The sequence below is a fragment of the Copidosoma floridanum genome, unplaced genomic scaffold, assembly GCF_036245765.1.
Source record: "Copidosoma floridanum isolate Cflo_tuat_1 unplaced genomic scaffold, Cflo_Japanese_pri ptg000011l, whole genome shotgun sequence".
NCBI lineage: Eukaryota > Metazoa > Arthropoda > Insecta > Hymenoptera > Encyrtidae > Copidosoma > Copidosoma floridanum.
In genome coordinates this window covers 3046072-3065892 of record NW_028321888.1, presented here as the reverse complement: position 1 = coordinate 3065892, position 19821 = coordinate 3046072, and the positions used below count along the sequence as shown (strand labels likewise).

Sequence of the window (19821 nt, the reverse complement as noted above, 5' to 3'; positions counted from 1 at the left end):
GGCAGAAAACTAATAACATACTAATTAAATAAGTCAATAAACAAATAACCACATTACCTAAAACCCAAGCTATTTAACCCAGTGAACCAGAGGGCAGAAAACTAATAACATACTAATTTTATAGGTCAAAAAACAAATAACCTCATAACCTAAAACCCAAGCTATTTAACCCAGTGACCCGGGGGGCAGAAAATTCATAACATACTAATTAAATAAGTCAATAAACAAATAACCACATAACCTAAGACCCAAGCTATTTAACCCTGTGAACCAGAGGGCAAAAAATTATTAACATAAGAATTATATAGGTCAATAAACAAATAACCACATAACCTAAAACCCAAGCTTTTTAACCCAGTGACCCAGGGGACAGCAAGTTATTAATTAATTGATTAAATAGATTATTAAATGAATAAAAACACACTCTAAGACCCAAGCTATTCAACCCAGTAACCTAGGGCACAGTGAGTTAATAATTTTTTAAATAAATTAATTAGTAAACAAATAACCACATAACTTTAATCCTAAGCTACTTTACCTAATGACCTTGAATGCAGCAATTAAGTAATACATTGATTGGATAAGTTATTTTTATAAAAAGCTTGGGTATTAGGTTATGTTGTTATTCAATTATATATTTATTCAATTAATAAATTATTTACTTGCTGTCCTCTGGGTCACTGAGTTAAAAAGCTTGGGTTTAAGGTAATGTTTTTATTTATTTATTAATTTATTTACCCATCATATTATTATTATATATATTTAATATGTTATTAATTTGCTGCCCCCCGTGGCATTGGGTTAAATGGCTTGGGTTTTAGGGTATGTTGTTATTCATTTAGTAATTTATTTAATCAATTAATTATTAACTTACTGTCCCCCGGGTCACTGGGTTAAAAAGCTTGGGTCTTAGGTTTTGTGGTTATTTGTTTATTGACCTATATAATTGTTATGTTGTTAATTTTCTGCCCCCCGGGTCACTGGGTTAAATAGCTTGTGTTTTAGGTTATGGGTAATTTGTTTTTTAATTTATTTATTCAACAAATTATTAACTCACTGTGCCCTAGGTTACTGGGTTCATTAGCTTGGGTTTTAGGGTGTGTTGTTATTCATTTAATAATTCATTTAATCAATTAATTATTAACTTGCTGTCCCCCGGGTCACTGATTTAAAAAGCTTGGGTCTTAGGTTATGTGGTTATCTGTTTATTGACCTATATAATTATTATGTTATTAATTTGCTGCCCTCTGGTTCACTGGATTAAATAGCTTGGGTTTTAGGTTGTGAGGTTATTTGTTTATTGACCTATAAAATTAATATGTTATTAGTTTTCTGCCCCCGGGTCACTGGGTTAAATAGCTTGGGTTTCAGGTTATGTTGCTATTTATTTAATAAATTATTTAACTATTATATTATTATTATATATATTCAATGTGTTATTAATTTTCTGCCCCCCGGGTCACTGGGTTAAATAGCTTGTGTTTTAGGTTATGTGGTTATTTGTTTTTTAATTTCTTTATTCAACAAATTATTAACTCAATGTGCCCTAGGTTACTAGGTTTAATAGCTTGGGTTTTAGGGTGTGTTGTTATTCATTTAATAATTTATTTAATCAATTAATTATCAACTTGCTGTCCCCCGGGTCACTGGGTTAAAAAGCTTGGGTCTAAGGTTATGTAGTTATCTGTTTATTGACCTATATAATTATTAAGTTAATTATTTTCTGCCCCCCGGGTCACTGGGTTAAATAGCTTGTGTTTTAGGTTATGTGGTTATTTGTTTTTTAATTTCTTCATTCAACAAATTATTAACTCACTGTGCCCTAGGTTACTAGGTTCAATAGCTTGGGTTTTAGGGTGTGTTGTTATTCATTTAATAATTCATTTAATCAATTCATTATTAACTTGCTGTCCCCCGGGTCACTGGGTTAAAAAGCTTGGGTCTTAGGTAATGTGGTTATCTGTTTATCGACCTATATAATTATTATGTTATTAATTCTCTGCCCTCTAGGTCACTGGGTTAAATAGCTTGGATTTTAGGTTATGTTGCTATTTATTTAATAAATTATTTAATTATTATATTATTATATATATTCAATGTGTTATTAATTTGCTGCCCCCCGGGTCATTGGGTTTAATAGCTTGGGTTTTAGGTTATGTGGTTATTTGTTTATTGACCTATATAATTATTATATTATTAATTTTCTGCCCCCCGGGTCACTGGGTTAAATAGCTTGAGTTTTAGTTAACTGGTTTTTGTGGATTTGCTCATACAGCCAATTTGAATTCCGCGCGCTGTTCCGTCGCTGCTTTTGAGATCACTGACTCGCGCTGCAACGAAAAGCTCTGAAGAATATATTATATATACGGCCGCGCGCGTGTGTATACGTATTGAATATATAAAAGAGCAATGCATGAAAGTAAAGATAAAATTTTGTAAGTGCGCGGCTGTAATGTGATCAGTATTCATTCAGTATTATTTTTTTTACTTGTAAATATACTAATATCAATGTCAACACAGCAGCTTGAGCCGAAAAATTTAAGGTTTTACATTACTCAAAATAAACTAAAGTTATTTTTTTACTTTAATTCTTTTGCATAGTACTGCATGATATTGTAAATAACACAAAAGTACGGGTATAATTTACTCTTCGGCTTCACTGTAGTCAACATTTGACGATAGAAAGTTCAAGCTATACTTGTCTCTCGCTAGCCTAAGGTTTGGCCCTTGACGTGCCGAACTTTAAACCTCGGCGTCCCCACTATTGACACTACACAGCTTGCCTACACATTAAACGGTGGTTGTACTGGATTTGACGCGAGCGATGTCGATGATTGCTTTCTTACAGTCTGTTTTTGTTTTGAAACGGAACAGTACGTGTTTTGGACCAAGACGTGTCAAAGTCGGTACTGCCGTGACTTAAGGGTATTTGAAATGTAGCAATCACAAAACGCACGAGTTCTCATCGGTCTGAAATTCCTTGCGTGTAGTTGTATATAGTGTAATAGAATCAGCAAAAAATGTCGTTAATTTTTGCACAGTTCTGAGTTTAAAAAAAGTTTTAAAAAAAATTCAAACAGCTAATTCCGTCACACTCATATACCACTATGCGAGCACATAGACAAGCTGCCAGCATGACAGAAAATAAGATTCATAAGTGACAATTTATATTAACTATAGAGTGTTGCTTGCCATGAACGCCATATGTAATGTAAATACGTGTATCATCTTGTCGAAAAATAAATTAGCAACAGTTTGTCGTGTCATAAATCTTCGTTGATTTATGTTCGTCACTCGCTTACAGTAATAAGTTTAATAAGATTTAATTATATATCCATAGATTACAGAAAAAGGTCTAGTAAACGTTTCTTCATTAACTTTTTGACATGACATGCGTGTGGAACTTTTTTTGGAGTCATCTGTTATGGCTCTAAAGATCTTGATTTACACACGCGTGACTCACAACTGTTGCTTAGCCTTGCTGGGCATTCCTGAAATAGTGTGCGAACATCAAGGTCTTTACAAAGTTACAACAGGTGACTCTTGGTCAATTTCGTTATGTAGAAAATTTGTATAGACCACACGTGTGATAAAGCTGGCCGATATACCTAGCCAACAGACTATATGGAGTGATCCGTAAAATACTAAAATATTTTTTTTTTTAAATTAGTCTAACTGGCACTTTTCAAGCTTTATATGCTGTACATCAGCTGTCAATGCCTTTCAAAAGGAGACAAATAATTAGTTATAAGATCAAATTAAGAACCCAGGTTAAAAAAAGTATGTATCTGAAGTTTCAAACGCTGGAATCCAACGAAAATCCAAAGTTATTTTATTTTGTTTAACAACTAAGTAACTACCAAAAATACATTATACAAACATAACATATAGTAATTAATGATAAAAAATGCCGAAAAAAAAATTTTAAGTACAAAAAACGATTTATACATCTAACATATAACATGTATACATGAGGTGCAAGCAGAGATATTCAAATACATCTACCTATTAGCTTGTAATAATAGAATGATATTTTAATTATTAGCTATGTACTCCAGAACAACTATACATGAGTTAAAAGCAACAACAAACATAACCTCAATAATTTGCAAGGCATTTGACATATGAAATATGTTTTAAATAGCACTTTTTCAGCGATATCTTTGCATTCGCCAGTGCTCAAATTACGAAAATAATTTGATTATGCTCTCTACAAACAAATACAACGAAACTGTACGTATAAAAGCCTGCAATCATAACCTCTATTAGTTATAAGCACGTAGATATCCAGATAACTAGAAAAATAGCACTTTTTCAGTGATATCTTCCGATTCGTTGGTGCTAAAATGACAGAAAAAAATTTATTATACTCTCTATACACTAATACATTTGGCTGTAAGTATGTAAGCTCGCACTTAGAACTTTTATTAGTTATAAGCACGTAGATATCCAGATAATTAAAAAAATATCACTTTTTCAGCGATATCTTCCCATTCGTTGGTGTTAAAATTACAAAAAAAATTGTATTACACTCTTTATACAGATAATTTTTAAAAATGATGAACGTCAAAAATAACTAAAAGTGTTTCGTACGATTCTCGAATTTTTGTCGGTAGTATTACATGCGAAAGTTCATAAACTTGTTTGTGGAACATCAGTCAATGTACAATGTATAAAATCACCGAAATCCCTTAGCAACATTTATCATCAGTAAAATCTGTCTTATTTATCATCAGTAAAGTCTGCCTTACATTGAAAAATAGAAAAGTTAAGGTAGCTGTACCACCCTCAAATCATCCCCAATGGTACAAAAAATACAGAACTGTTCCATGGACATCTTCTTTCTGAGATTCTTTGAATGGTAAGTGGCCAATCAACGGTCAAAAATCGTGTGAGGCTGATTGCACCCCATAGAAACACCGCTTATGGTGACTTTTATAAAAATTTTACAAATTTAATATTGTACTTCATATACCGTCTTTACGAGGGTTTAAGGGTCATTAATTACGATTCTGTACTCCAAAATCAAGTAAAGGAGGTTACACCCTATTAAAACTACCCCTAAAAAAGACAGAAGTAGAAAAATAATTTAATTCCAAATTTAACAATGAAATTCTTCTCTCGGAAGTTCAAACTAAAAAAAAACGTGTAATGATTAATTAACCCATTAAACTTTCAGGACAGACGGAAATAAAAACAATAATAAAAGGTATAATTTACAGTTGGAAATCGTCTGTCAGTGTTTCTTAGGATTTTCTGCTTATAAATAAACGATGAAAAAACGTGTGAGGGTAGTTTGACCACAGAAAAACCACCCCTGAAAGTATGGTAAGTTCAAACCTCGTGTTACCTCGTAAATAATTTCTCCGGCGTTAATCTCAGGAACAGAGGTAAAGGGTGATAACACTATGTAGGTGCATGTACGCGGCAAACAGTTTTTCAACTGCCATTTAAACACATCAAGAAAAACTCAGCTATACAAATTTAGTATGTTATGAAGATAATTTTGGCGAGTGTGTCTAAATTTTTTTTTAATTTTAAATCATCTGGAACCGAGTTAAATAAGGATAGTACTATGTAAGTGCAAGTGCGCGGCTAACAGTTTTTCAACTGCCGTTTAAACACATCAAGAAAAACTCAGCCATACATTTAGTATGTTATGAAGATGATTTTGGCGAGTGTATCTAAATTTTTTTTTAATTTTTAAATCATTCGGAACCGAGGTAAATAAGGACAACACTATGTAGGTGCAAGTGCGTGGCTAACAGTTCTTCAACTGCCATTTAAACAAATCAAAATTTTAGTTCTATTTTTCTAATTATCTGGGAATCTAAGTGCTCATAACTAATGAAGGTTATGATTGCGGGTTTTTATACTTACAGTTTCGTTGTATTGGTTTGTAGAGAGTATAATATAGTTATTATTGTAATTTTAGCGCTGGCGCATGCAAAGATATCGCTGAAATAGTGCTATTTTTTCAATTATCTGGGAATCTAAGTGCTCATAACTTATGGAGGTTATAATTGCGGACTTTCATACTTACAATTTCGTTGTATTTGTTTGTAGAGAATATAAAAAAATTATTTTTGTAATTTTAGCACCAACGAATGGGAAGATATCGCTGAAAAAGAGCTGTTTTTCTAATTATCTGGATATCTAAGTGCTTATAACTAATAGAGGTTATGATTGCAGGCTTTTATACGTACAGTTTCGTTGTATTTGTTTGTAGAGAGTATAATAAAATTAATTTTGTAATTTTAGCACTGGCGAATGCAAAGACATCGCTGAAAAAGTGGTATTTTTTCCTACCTGCAACTTTTCTCATAAAAATAGGATTGCCCCCAAACTTGGGACAAATCATGTCTATATGCACACAAATAAAAGCAAATTAGTTTTGGGTAGGCCAAAAAGTAATAAACGACGATATTATACAAACAATTAGAGCTTACGTGAGTGAATTCAAGTATATCATATAAAAAAAACCTGTAACTTTCCTCACAAAAATAGAATTGCCTTTAAATTTACAACAGATTACCTGTATGTGTACACAAATAAAAGGCAATTAGTTTTTGCCAGCTGGACAGTAATAAGCGACAATATTAAATAAACAATTAAAGCTGACGTTGGTAAAATCAAGTAATTCTTTTAAAAAATCCTGTAACTTTTTTCACAAAAATAAAATTGCCTTTAAATGTAGCACAATCATCTTTATGTGCACACTATCAAAAGCCAACAAGTTTTATGTCGGCCGAAAAGTAATAAATGACAAAATCAAATTAAGAATTAGAGTTAACGTCAGTAAAATCAAGTAATTCTTTAAAAAAATCCTGTAACTTTTTTTACAAAAACAAAATTGCATTTATATTCAGTAAACATCATTTTAATATGCACACTTACGAATCCACGAGTTTTGGGTCAGCCGAACAGTAAGAAACGACAATATTAAATAGACAGTTAGAGTTTAATTGTTTACTTTATATTGTCATTTATTACTTTTCGGCTAGCCCAAAACTAATTGGCTTTTATTTGTGTACATGTAGAGATGATTTGTTGTAAATTTCAAGACAATCTTATTTTTGTGAGAAAAGTTATAGGTTTTTTTTATGTGAAATATTTGATTTCAGTTACGTAAGCTTTAATTGTTTATTAAATATCGTCGTTTATTACTTTTCGGCCTACATGAAACTAATTTGCTTTTATTTGTGTGCATATAGAGATGATTTGGACCAAGTTTGGAGGCAATCCTATCTTTGTGAGAAAAGTAAATTGATTTTTTTACTAGAATACATGATTCTACTTTTGTTAACTTAGGTTCTTAATTTAATCTTATTACTAATTAATTGTCTCCTTTTGTAAGGCATTGACAGCTGATGTGCTGCATATAAAGCTGTAAAAGCGCCGGTTAGGCTTATGTAAAAAAAAAAAATATTTTAGTATTTTACGGATCGCTCCATATAGTCCGTCGGTTAGGTCCGTTGACTAGCTTCAGCTTCATCACGTGTAAGAGGTTACGCGCCTAACACATGTGATCTTTTCATACACTTGCTAGAACCTGTGTAGGAACTTACACAAGTGTGTAATCGTGTACTCTACGCGCTAGTGTCGTAATGTAATATTTTGTAATTAAAAAGTTGTTAATTTGTAATTTTGGCTGCAAAAACTGTTGTCTGTTAATTTAGGATAGCTAATTTTGACTATTATGATTATTGTTAAGTTGTATAATTTTTATTATAGCCTAACATTTTTTTGTTAACTAAAGTAACGTAATGTTAACTTAATTATTGTAGTTTGATCCATTGTTACCGCAAAATTCCGATTATTTTTTTTCCAAATTCGAGGAACAATCATGTCAACACTTGATAAAAAATGTATAAATATACTTATGACCCAATAAATGTGCTTATCATTTCTATAATGATGAAAATTAGTTTTATTTTTAATTGAGATTGTATGAATAAATTATTGCACTTTCACAGTAGAAATCTGAAGCTGTATGTATTAAATCTAATAATTATAAATTCGTTTGAGCCATCACATTGGAGGTTTTTTGAACTCTCAGCTACTTTCTTAACCTAGAAGTATGGCGTACGATGCTAGTGACACTATCAGATTGAGAACTGACTACCAATTTTCATAGGGTAACCGTTTAGATTGTGATTTTGAGGCCGTGCGTATTTTAATTCAAGTATTAAATGAGTATACATAAATGAAATGAGTATACATATGAATAAATTTTACATATAATATACCGACTCATACCACGAAACTGCAGAAAACGCACTTAACTCAGAAATATAGTTGAAAAAGTATAATTCTTGATGACCTGTACCAGTAACTTATCTTCTTGAAGAGGTAAAACAGAAAGAGAAGTGCAAAGAGTGTAGTGCAGACGACCTGCAGACGATTTTATATAAATTCATGAAATACAGCACATACTTTTTCTCAAATCGATGGAGCATCTTTAGATATAACAATTAAAACGAACTGTTTTGTATGTAAATCAAACAAAAGTATAGTATTTCAGTTCGATAAAAAAATTTTGATAAATTTTTTTTTTAGTTTCGAAGTTTAGAAAGCTAAAAAATTTTAAGTGCTTTTTATGTAAATGCAACTGTCTGTAGAAATGAAGCTATACAGCACAGTTAATGCAAAAAAAAGTTTTTAAATATTGAAGTCTTATGCCGAGCTGAGTTTCACAAATTTTTTAGAATACTGGTAAACAATATTTTTTGTGTTTCTTGTAGTAGACATATTCATTTCTCTGTTTTCATTGTGAGAATACACTTTTAAATACTTTCAACTCATTTTGTAGACAAATATTGCTTGGTTAATATTCAAAACTTATAATAAACGGTTAGTAAGCAGAGTTATGATGTTTTTTGCACAAAATTCACGCTTATACTAAAAAAATTGCTTTTTAATTCTGTTATGCATAATAATGTTTTCTACTATAGCAATGTAGTTTTTTAAATATTTTTGCAGCAATCTTTAAGTACCGATACAATTGAAAATGTTGATCAAGTTGATATTCCTAAATCTGATGTAGATCATAATCTAATTAGAGATTCCGAATGGGAATCAAACCCAAAATAAAATCTGTCACTTAAACTGGGAAGAGATATATTTGGATACTGCTTACTGTGGCACTTGCAAAACAAATAAACAGAGCCACTTGCTTGTTATATCCCTTGATACTAGCTCTGTCAGCTTTATGTGACTCGAATAGCACAATGTTGAGGACCCAAAAGTTTGTTCTCTTTACATAATATTAATCAGTAACAGATCGATACTCGTCAATACATATGATTAACGTGAAGTTAATTGATACCTTATATCATTCGGTCCATTACCCATCACCTTTAATAAAATAGCAGAATCAATCATGAAACGGTTGTGCAGCTCTAAAGCATTAGCTATACACCTCATTTTTAATAGGTATTTTACTCCGTCACTAAAATACTCTGAACGAGCAAAGCGTTGTACGTTTCGTACTTAATTTCAGATGGATCTCAAAAACTTCCTGCCGATTTTATGAAGAGTGTACACAACGTTAAATTGAAAAAGAGTCAGTACGCTTTTTATCTCATTTTTTTGACAGCAATTAAAAAATTAAATTTACTTTACTAACAGAGATCGATGTTACTTATTCGCCAAAGTAGACGAGGAAATTATTAAAAAAGAAGAAATAATTGTGTGATCACGAAAAAACTGACAATGGAATGATATTTCACATCAACAAACTCACAGAATTTTCCAATATCATAGTTCAAGCTTAGACACTACTGTTTTCGTAATACTTTTTGGAAATTTCCAGGAACTTATGACTCTACATATTTTGTAGTTTGATTAGATTGGAGATTGTTTTTTTTTAATGTATGAGAATAACAAGTAAATCAAAAAGTAATACATAAATATTACACCCAGCTTTCCATGCTTTTACTGAATCAGATTATCTACAGCTCTTATAGAATAGAGAAAGCTAAACCATATGAACTTAAAAAAAAGTACTACCATGAAATAAACTTCCGTAAGTTTGAGAAGTAGAGATAATTTTAATGATTCAGAAAAAATTACGTATTTACAAGTAATTACATGCTCATCATACGGTGTATAAAAATTTTAGTGTGGATGATGCATAATTATTTTCGCTTTAAAAGTTTTATTTGTCAATTTAATGCTCATCATACTTTGGGTCACTAAAGCAAAAATAGTTGCCCACAGTATTTATCAGTCAAATGTGGTTAAATGCTCCACATTCTAAGCTAATAGATTAGATATTAATTATTATGAATAGATAAAGGAAGACAAGGATTTGTAGAATCAGAATGTTATTTTAACTCGTTTTACAGATGATGGTACACGGAAAATGTATGGCTGTATACATGTATTGTTAACTGTACAACACTACAAAAAGCGAAAAATTTTTTTTTTACTTTTGTTTTTACTTGTACTCCAACTTGTAATGAATATTGACAATAATCAAAATTTTCATTTGTTCAATTATGATTTGTTTCATAAATACAGTCAACTGTACTAAAATAATTATTTGTTTCTGTACTGATCATACTGCATTTAAAAATATTTTTTAAAGGTTTTATATTTATTAATGTAATATGGTGTTATATTTTTTTCCTCATTGTTGCTTCTGTTTTATCTTTTGAAGAGGTATATTACCGGTACTGATCAAATAGAATTCCACTTTATTTACAATATGTTCAAGTTTCGTACGTTTTTTGCAGCCTCGTGGTTGGCGTCGATACATTGTTCGTAAAACTTACGTAAACTCCCCGAACTTGCTCATAAATTATGTATTCTTTTTTAATCCTTAAAGTTAAGTACATACACCCTCAAAGTAATGGTCCAAACGGTTATCCTCCGAAAAACTTTGTGGTCAGCTCTTTATCTATGTAGTCGATACAACCGATCACTTGGAAAGGCTAATTTTCTACCATCGGTGGTTGAAAAATTAAGTGCTCGCACTGTGGTGGAAGTATACCCTACAGTTTATACTGTTGAGGTTGAATCTACAAGTACTGCTACTGCTACTGAAGCTTACCTTAAAAATTTTTTTCAGAAAAAAAAATCATAAGGAAAAAATTTTCAGGTTTTGCCAAGTATATGCAATGAAGTTCTGAAATCTGTTGTTGCAAAATTTAATGCTTCTCAGCTCATAACCCAGCGTCAACAAGTTTCAATGATGGTGAGAAAAGAATTGACTGATCGAGCTCAAGATTTTAACATTGTTTTAGACGATGTTTCTATAACAGAGTTGAGTTTTGGTAAGGAATATACGGCTGCTGTTGAAGCCAAACAAGTAGCTCAACAAGAAGCCCAACGAGCAGCTTTTGTAGTTGAAAGAGCTAAACAAGAAAAACAACAAAAAATTGTTCAGGCTGAAGGAGAAGCTGAAGCTGCTAAAATGATATCCTTTTTTTCTCTTATATGTAATGATGCAAAAATATTACATTTGTTTCAACATGTCATATTCATTCCGTTTTGTATACTATTTTTTTTTACCATCTACGATACGTCTCTTCTGATGTTGACGAATACAGATTCCTACCTCGCAGAGAAAAGACTCAATTCAATGATGAGCTATAGATGAAATAACAGCCTCTACCTAAAATTGTCGATATTAAAGTATTTCCTTTGAAATTAAAAAAAAAATTACCTTTTTCAAAATTTCTTATTGTTAACAGTTTAGACTTGACTCAGAAGTATCATCTTTGATTCCTAGTATTCCTAGTATGATAAGACGTATTCGTGAGTTGTTAATTTTATCGTATTTTACAAAGCAAAACTAATTAAAAATGAAACTTTTTACTTAAAAAAATTATTTTTCTACCCTTTGCTAAAAGGGTGGGTAAATACGTCATTAATTTTTAGTGACCAAATAAATATCTTAATATTCTTTGCTTGCTTTTTTGTGTTATTGAGATATTTACGCGATGAGCTTTAATTAAGGGTATTACAGTTAATGTTTAATTTCGTGCAATAAATTTAAGGACAACACATCGTAAAACGTGTGAAGAGAAAATTTATTTTTTACGCAATCACATAATTAAGATGAACATAAGTTGCTGCCAAAACTAAAGTGATATACCAGTATACACCTATGAGTTGAAGCTTTACTTTTACCTTTAGTTATATAATTTAATATTTGGATAGGGTTCAGCATTGCTTTTAAGTATTTATCTGTAAAATGCATTACAAGTATCAGTTTTCACTTTACACCATACTTGATTTTAAGTTACTCGGTAAGTGTAAGTGTTTTATAACTGCTTTTCAATTTTTAAGAATTTTTTTTTTGTGTCCTCATTTAAGTGAGATTGATCGCAATGAAATTGTTAACAGTTTTTGATAGAAATTTCCGTAGTTGTGGTTTGATTTCCAAGTTATGTGAATATTATAAAACTACAATATTAATAACAATAGAAAGATTAAAAACAAAATTCTCATATACCGCATAACTTTGCACATGAAATTAGATATCTCTATTATTTTAGTCACATTCAAAGTAATCGTCACAAAATTTAGTATTCTTTGTGACTATCCATGTATTATAATAATGAAGTTTCGTTACAATAGATTTATACTTAAAACAGCTTAAATTTTTTCATTGACAACTCGACAACTCTTTGTTGTTTATAAAGTTATTAAATTTCATGAGCTTAAAGTAATATGTTCTTTATCTATTAATACTTTATTCACGATTTTTTACAATTATTAATTTTTTTTTGACAGTATATTGAAACAATTTTGTTATAGTTGATCTTGTGTTATTTTTTTTTTTTTTTATACCGGGTTACCACGACAGCTTACTTGGCCTAGTCGCGGGGGCCACCCACTCACCACCTATGTGTGGGGGTGTATTGCCACACCCATCTCTAAACCTTTTTCCTCGCATCCTACCTGAATCCATGGGCACAGTGTGAGTATCTACGGTGAAACACCTTGCCAGTTAAGCTGACACTCTCTGCACCGATGGTGCATCGGGTCCACCCACCACTGTGTAGCCTTTCCCCGGAGAAGACTCCATTATTCCAGGACGTCCCGCCCCGTGTTTCAGGGGCCACTCCTCGCCGGTAAGGCCGGCGATCCCTGCCCGACGCCTGGCATCGGGTCCGCCAATCCCTACCTATAGCTAACACTGTTTCGCATTCACCCAGGCCCGAAAACCTGTGGGGCAAGGAAAAAACCCTGGAATTGCTCTGAAGGAACATTCCACGGAAAAACCCGCCCCGAAACAGCCGGGGTTACATAGGAATTTTTCCCGATGAAAACAGTTTTTGAAAAAAATCTGCAGTCACCGGGAATCGAACCCATGACCCCTAGAACTGCGTTGTATCAGTAACAAGCACGCTTACCACTGAGCCAACGCCGCTCTTGATCTTATGTTATTATTACTACATGAACCATAAATTTTACTTCTGTTTATGATTAATATCACTATACCGCTACAAAGTTAGATCGGCGTTCTTTCAGGCTAGTTTCGCTTGTAAGTTACGTTTTCAAGATTAAAGCACGTTTCTCGTATAGGCATATGTGCAAGCAGCACTATTGTAGGAAAAAAGATAGGAGGACAGTGAGAAAGCTCGGCCACTATTGGCTGCAGTTAAACAAGGATGGAGTAGCTTGCTGGTGTACAGTAGAGCGTGGTATGGGATCTTGGGAAGGAGACAAAAGAAACAAGCGTGTGTGTATATGTGCGTATATATAACCAGCCATTCTTGTTACTACATACTTAACATTGATTGTTTCCACGAAAAGCAACATGATTTATATTTTCTCTATTTTGATTAGTAAAAAATATTAATATTATGCCATCAGCATAATAGGCTTTAGCATACAAATGTATTTGGCGACCGTTCATTGTCTAGTGGGCAGTGTAGGTACTTCGAAACGATATGAAGGTGCCACTACGTAATCGTCTGAATTGTGTGAGAGAGACAGCGATACTGTAAGCAATTCTACAAATGTCAGGTGTTGTTAGCTTTCGAGTACATGCGTAATCATCGTAATAATGGCTGCTCATGTTGTCGTAAATGGGAAAAATACGTGTCAAGTCAATAAAAAATAGTGATCTGTTAAATAGCGATTTGATTTTTACTTTTTCAGGATTCGTAAAATTAAATTGTATAGTTAATAAAATGTACTGCATTTTTAGCATAAAAAATATGGTTTCGTCAACATAAATCTTGCACTGATAAAAGTTTACTAGATACTTACAGGCAGTCAGTAAAGGAAGCATAGTATCTCGCTCTTGTTAATCAATAATAGCTAACTTTAAAGTGCTTTAACTCTGCGCGCGTACACAATTTTATATATTTTATACTAATCCTTACTGGTGCTCAGTTACTAGACATTATCGCCCGGTGCATGGATGTATTTACTTTTCAAATACAAGGGCACGTAAATTAGTATACACATCACTCGTGCAAGTGAAAAAAGCATAAGTCGGTCGCATGTCACCCTCAGCTTTACCTTGGGAAACAACATGCAACAATGTACATTAAAAATTTAGCAAGTAATTGTCGACTGCAATGTTTTCTCCTATCTACAGTGAATTTTAACATTGTTTTTTAAAGATAGCTAAAAAATATGTAACCGAACTTAAGACAAGTAACCAAATAAAAACGATGCAGTTCTGAACAAATTAGTGTGCAAAAACCTCTAGAAAACTACATTATTTAAAAAATTATAAGCGAAAATGTAAATAAATAAAAGTCAAGGCCTACATGATGATAAGACAAAGTTGGCCTAGAATTTTTTTACCGATTTTTTTGATGTGAAATTTTATACAAATTTACTAGATGGGTAATGAAACGATATAATTAGAAAAATTATTGTTTTTTCTAAAATATACAATAAAATTTTGTAAAATGAAACAATAATGCTCAGTACATTTGTAAATTATAATTATTTCAAAAAATGAAGGCATTTATGAAGTTTTAACTAAAATTAATAAAAATTACATCATGTCTAAAATAGTTCAAAGTCTTATCGTGGCGATTTTTCAACAGTTGTAACTTAGACGTTGGACGGAAAAAAAGGTAAATTGATTTTTCTCACCTCGGGCGTTTTTGAGAGGCTGGTGTGCCCTCCGTAAACAAAATAGGATTCGCTACATTAGCGCCATTACACTGTGACTACCTTACGTCCCTCGGGCTGCAAAATAGCTTTGGAGATGATGGCACTTTTCCGACAAAAACTACCATTTTTTTCGTCTCGATCCTGTTAGAATCCAGTAAACTATCCTTATAATATAGGTAATTTTAAGCATTCCAGCTCAGTGCGTTGAAACTGATGATAGTGCTAGAGTGGGGAGAGTGGCGTACTAGTGTAGTGGCTTGAAAAGCACGGCTTTGCAGCAACCAAAAGGTGACTTTTGAATTAATCGGATTTGTAAAATCACGAATATCTCGGCTTCTGCTTTACCTACAAAAATTATTTTGTACACAATGTCGGCATCTGAACGAGATCAAACGAATGATCATAATTAATAAAAAAAAGTTACCATTATAATAGGGAGTTACAGTTATTGTCAATTTTTTCGGATGCTTTTAACCGCTGAAAAATCATATTTGTTGTTAACAATAAAACCAGACTTCGAAAACATCAAATGATTAATAAATATATGAAAAAAATACGTTCAAAATTAATAATTTACTTTAATACAAAAACATTAAATAAAAAAAAGCATTTAATTCATTACAAGCTATCAGATTATTTTATTTTTGAAGCATTAAATGTAAAAAAACGCGCTTTTTCAATTTTCAATGCTGTTTGCGAGTAAACAATGGCATATGAAATATCGCTGTTGCATGTCATTTCGTACACGGAGAGAACAAACAAGGTATTATTCTAGGATGACTTGTACACGCAATAATACTACAAAATTTTTAAGCTAATACCGGATGTTTTCATAGTAAATTCGCCGAGCTAACAGCACTAAAAAAAGTCCACATTTCTTACAGTATTATTGCGAATGTTTTGGCCACAATTTGCTTGTGAGACATCTAAATAAGCAAGGGACTCTTTCGTCTGATACTCCGAGGTGTGTCACGGAATAATTCTGGTTTACTTGACAAACGATTCTGGTTTAGCTATAGGTATACACAAGGTATATACGCATCAGAACAGCATGCATGCTATAGTAGTATAGTACGATACCTTTGTTGCATGTGAGTGCATATACGCGTGTGTGCTTATGTATATGTGCGTGTGCCCAACTGCCTATGTATAGATATACTACTGCTGCTTTATTAAGTATATCTGCTGCAACACACAGGAACACACACATATGTCTATATGCATTAACAGAATCCCATACACGATTATACCGCCTGTACGCTACCAGAATAATTCCGTGATGAGCACGGGATAATCAGGCGAAAGAGAATCACTCAAATATTGTAGCTGCACTATACTAATTAACAGATGGCGTAACAGAGATTGTGCTGTAAAGTACTGGGTAAACGGTGCATGTTGGTCGTATTATTGCCAAGTTACTGACTTTGCTGATTTTCGTGTGAATTTCAGACTATTATTGCTTTTGTTTGAGGAAATATAACATGAAAAAGTAATCAAGCAATTATTAGGTTTGAGGACCATAGAATAGTACCTTGTTGGTTCTCTCCGTGAAGGTAATTTAATTCACTATAAATTTTGTATAGACGGTATATACCGATTTTTGCACTGGAGGGGAAATATTACGAAAAAACTGAAGAAAAACCCAACTTTTTTATTTAATTGGTGATAAAAAAATAAAGCAAAGGGTTAATTTTTTATTAAACTCAGGACATTATTAAATGCATATAAAAAAACCGATTTCTGCAAAGAAAGTATATTAAGGCAACGGTTTCGCCTGTTGTCTAGGCTATTATGAGAGTATCGCCAAGTTAAAAGTACATTTTGTAGTGATGTGCCCCAACTTGATACGGCACCACACGCTCTATCCTCCTGGATTATAAATTTGTGTTACATAGTTTTATGTGTTTAAAATATCCGTAACCTGTCATCAACGATAAGTGTTCCATTTAATTATTGTAAACAAGCATCATAATATGCAGATTTATTTGTTTCTAATGATCATTATCCTTCTATTACTTTTAAACGAGTAAAGTTTGTCAAAAATCACTAGCTAAAATTATCTGTTTATCGTTATAAAGCTTATATTTTTTTGTTATTACACTCCATGAAATTTTATGAACTATTTTTAAAGCTTTCTTAAGATTATTGAAGCTTTTTCTTAAACAGTTAAATCAATTTGACTTAATTTTTTCTGAAGTAGTTCTAAAAAAGGACTGTCAATGTTATTTTATCTTACAAGATTTTGAGCTTTTTTTTAATTATCAGACCTTTGAAAAGTAATAATACAGCCAAATCAGTCCATGCCATAAATAAAACTATCAATATTTTATTTTTAAAAAGTCTTAGTCTTATCTTAAAAATAAGGATAAATTCTTTCTTTTTAGGTTCCACACATATGATGGAAAATTTATTTTTTATCTTTGTTCAAAAGGAAGTATAATACATAATTTATCAAAAATGTTAGCACTTGTGACTAAGACTCCTCTGTAAAGTGTATGCTCATGCGCCCATGTAATGATAAGGCGAGCAAGAGAGCACGTTCGATGCAAAAGGGAGGGGGGCGTGTTGCTTATTGTACCTCAGTGTTGACCGTTGCAGGCGACCTCTTACTCACAGAATCCTATCGGATGAGATCAATGGAGTTAATTACATCAACCGATGTCAAGTTGGAAATGGATTTCCTGCCCGTAAACATTCAACCTTCGTAAGACTATCACTGGCGGAGGTGAACATAAGTAAGATAGGATTATCTAAAGTCATGCGCCTGAAGAGGGGTGAAAAAAGTGTCGTGATCTCTTGATATGGTGCAGAACCCTTTGACACAGGCAAGCGAAAAAGTGGAGAAGTCGATTTAACGCAGTGCCCTACGTGACACGACAATGCATAGTTAGCATCCATTAGCAGCTCAGGATTATTGGAAACCCACTTCCATGATGAGAATCCTCCTGACTTAAATAGACCTATGATCTGATAACTTCGAAGTAGGTCAGTTTCAAGATCGTCTGCACCTGAGAGAATGTCGACGTACTGATCTTTCATTATGATTGAAATGGCCTCATGTCACGCTGGACCTTCATTGTCACATAACTATTGAATAAAACGAAGTGAGACATATGATGCGCATGACATGCTCCAGGTCACGAGTAAAAAGCCGATAATGTTGAGGCAAACACGACGCATCTGGAAGGTTTGTATCTCTTTTGTCAACCTAGACGTGTCGGTACATCATGCAGATATCAGTGCATAAAAAAACAATCAGTATATTTTCCACCGCAGTAAGACGTTAGGAAACACAGGTTGTACTTGTGGACCTGCGTGCAGTGCGCGATTCAAGCTGTAGCTGAGCGTGCAAGAAAAAGGCAACTTTTTTTTTTTGATTTTTCAACTTTATTTATACAAAGAGAACCTTACACTTTTAATCATCTAAGTATTCTCCGGTATTGTCCAATACTTTCTGCCACCGAATCGATGATTAATGGATCCCCTCACGAAAGAGTTCGTGGCTTTTTGACGTGAAGAAATTATCGACCCACTTTTGCACTTCTTCAAATGTTTAAAAGTCAACACGTTGAAGCGCGTTATTCATGGATCTAAAAAGATGATAATCAGTTGGTGCGAGGTCTAGAGAGTATTCTGGATGTTGCAAAACTTCCCAGTTAAGAGAGTATAAAGTTTGACGGACAGATTTCTCAAGTTGCGTTTTTCGTCCAACCTTTTTTTCAAATTGTTTAGCTGTTGGCAATAACGTTCCGCTGTAAAGGTTCGCTTCAACTGTAGTGGCTCATAGTATAAAATTCCCTTCAAATCCCACCAAACACAGCACATTAATTTATCTGTAGAAATTTCGCGTTTTGCATTTGACGTGGAGGGCTGTCCAGAATCAACAAATTATTTTTTCTACTTCAGATTATCGAAATAAATCCCTTTTTCATCTCCTGTTATACTTTTGCACAAAAACGACTTCTTATAATGTCTAACAAGGAAAGAATGGCAAGTATTGGATCGTTCGTTTTGTTTTTTTCACTTATCTGGTGTGGAACCCATTTTCCTGCGTTTGCAGTTTTTCCCATTGCTTTAAAATATCTGGTAACTGTTGTTTGGTCAACTCCGAGCACTTCTGCCTATTCTTGTCGAGTCTGACATGATTCTTGTCGAGAAAAGTTCGCAAATCATTGCCTCAACACTTTTCTAGATGACCTTTACGTTCATGAGCATCCAAACTCAAATCACCACTTAACTGCTGGTACTATCTGCTAACTGTTGTATATGTTACCAAATTATCAATAAAAACTTTATTTAATGATTTATCTTTCACCTTTTTCCTTTATTGATATTCATAAATAAGGCAATGCTTTGATGCATGCTTGTGATATTAATTGATGATCATTCGAAATGATTTAAAGTCAAATTTTTAAAAAAACATAACAGCAAAGAAATTAATCAAAGTCTTAGATGATGTATTCGTGAGGCTCAGATTTCCGAAATAGGTGGTTTCAGACAATGGAACACTATTTTAAAGTGCCGAAATACAATTATCGTTATTATATTTTTGAAAAATGAAAAATTAAACACACTTTGTCTCTACCATATGATCCACTGACAAACGGAGCTGCAGAAAATGTTGTCTAAACCGTTATAACAAAATTAGATAAAATGATACGTGATGGTCATACTTAAAAATTTTCAATGAACAGATTTTTGTCAGATTATTGAAGTATAGATCGTTGT

At 32.7% G+C, this 19821-nt stretch overlaps 1 protein-coding gene across 1 annotated transcript in view; it reads left to right on the top strand.

Moving 5' to 3' along the window:
- The window catches only part of Phb2 (prohibitin 2), a 204675-nt gene that overhangs the window by 34005 nt on the left and 150849 nt on the right, over positions 1-19821 (top strand). The window contains exon 3 of the mRNA XM_014363178.2: positions 11105-11422. Within this exon, the coding sequence (XP_014218664.2) occupies positions 11105-11422 (318 nt within the window). The remainder of the gene's footprint in view (positions 1-11104; positions 11423-19821) is intronic.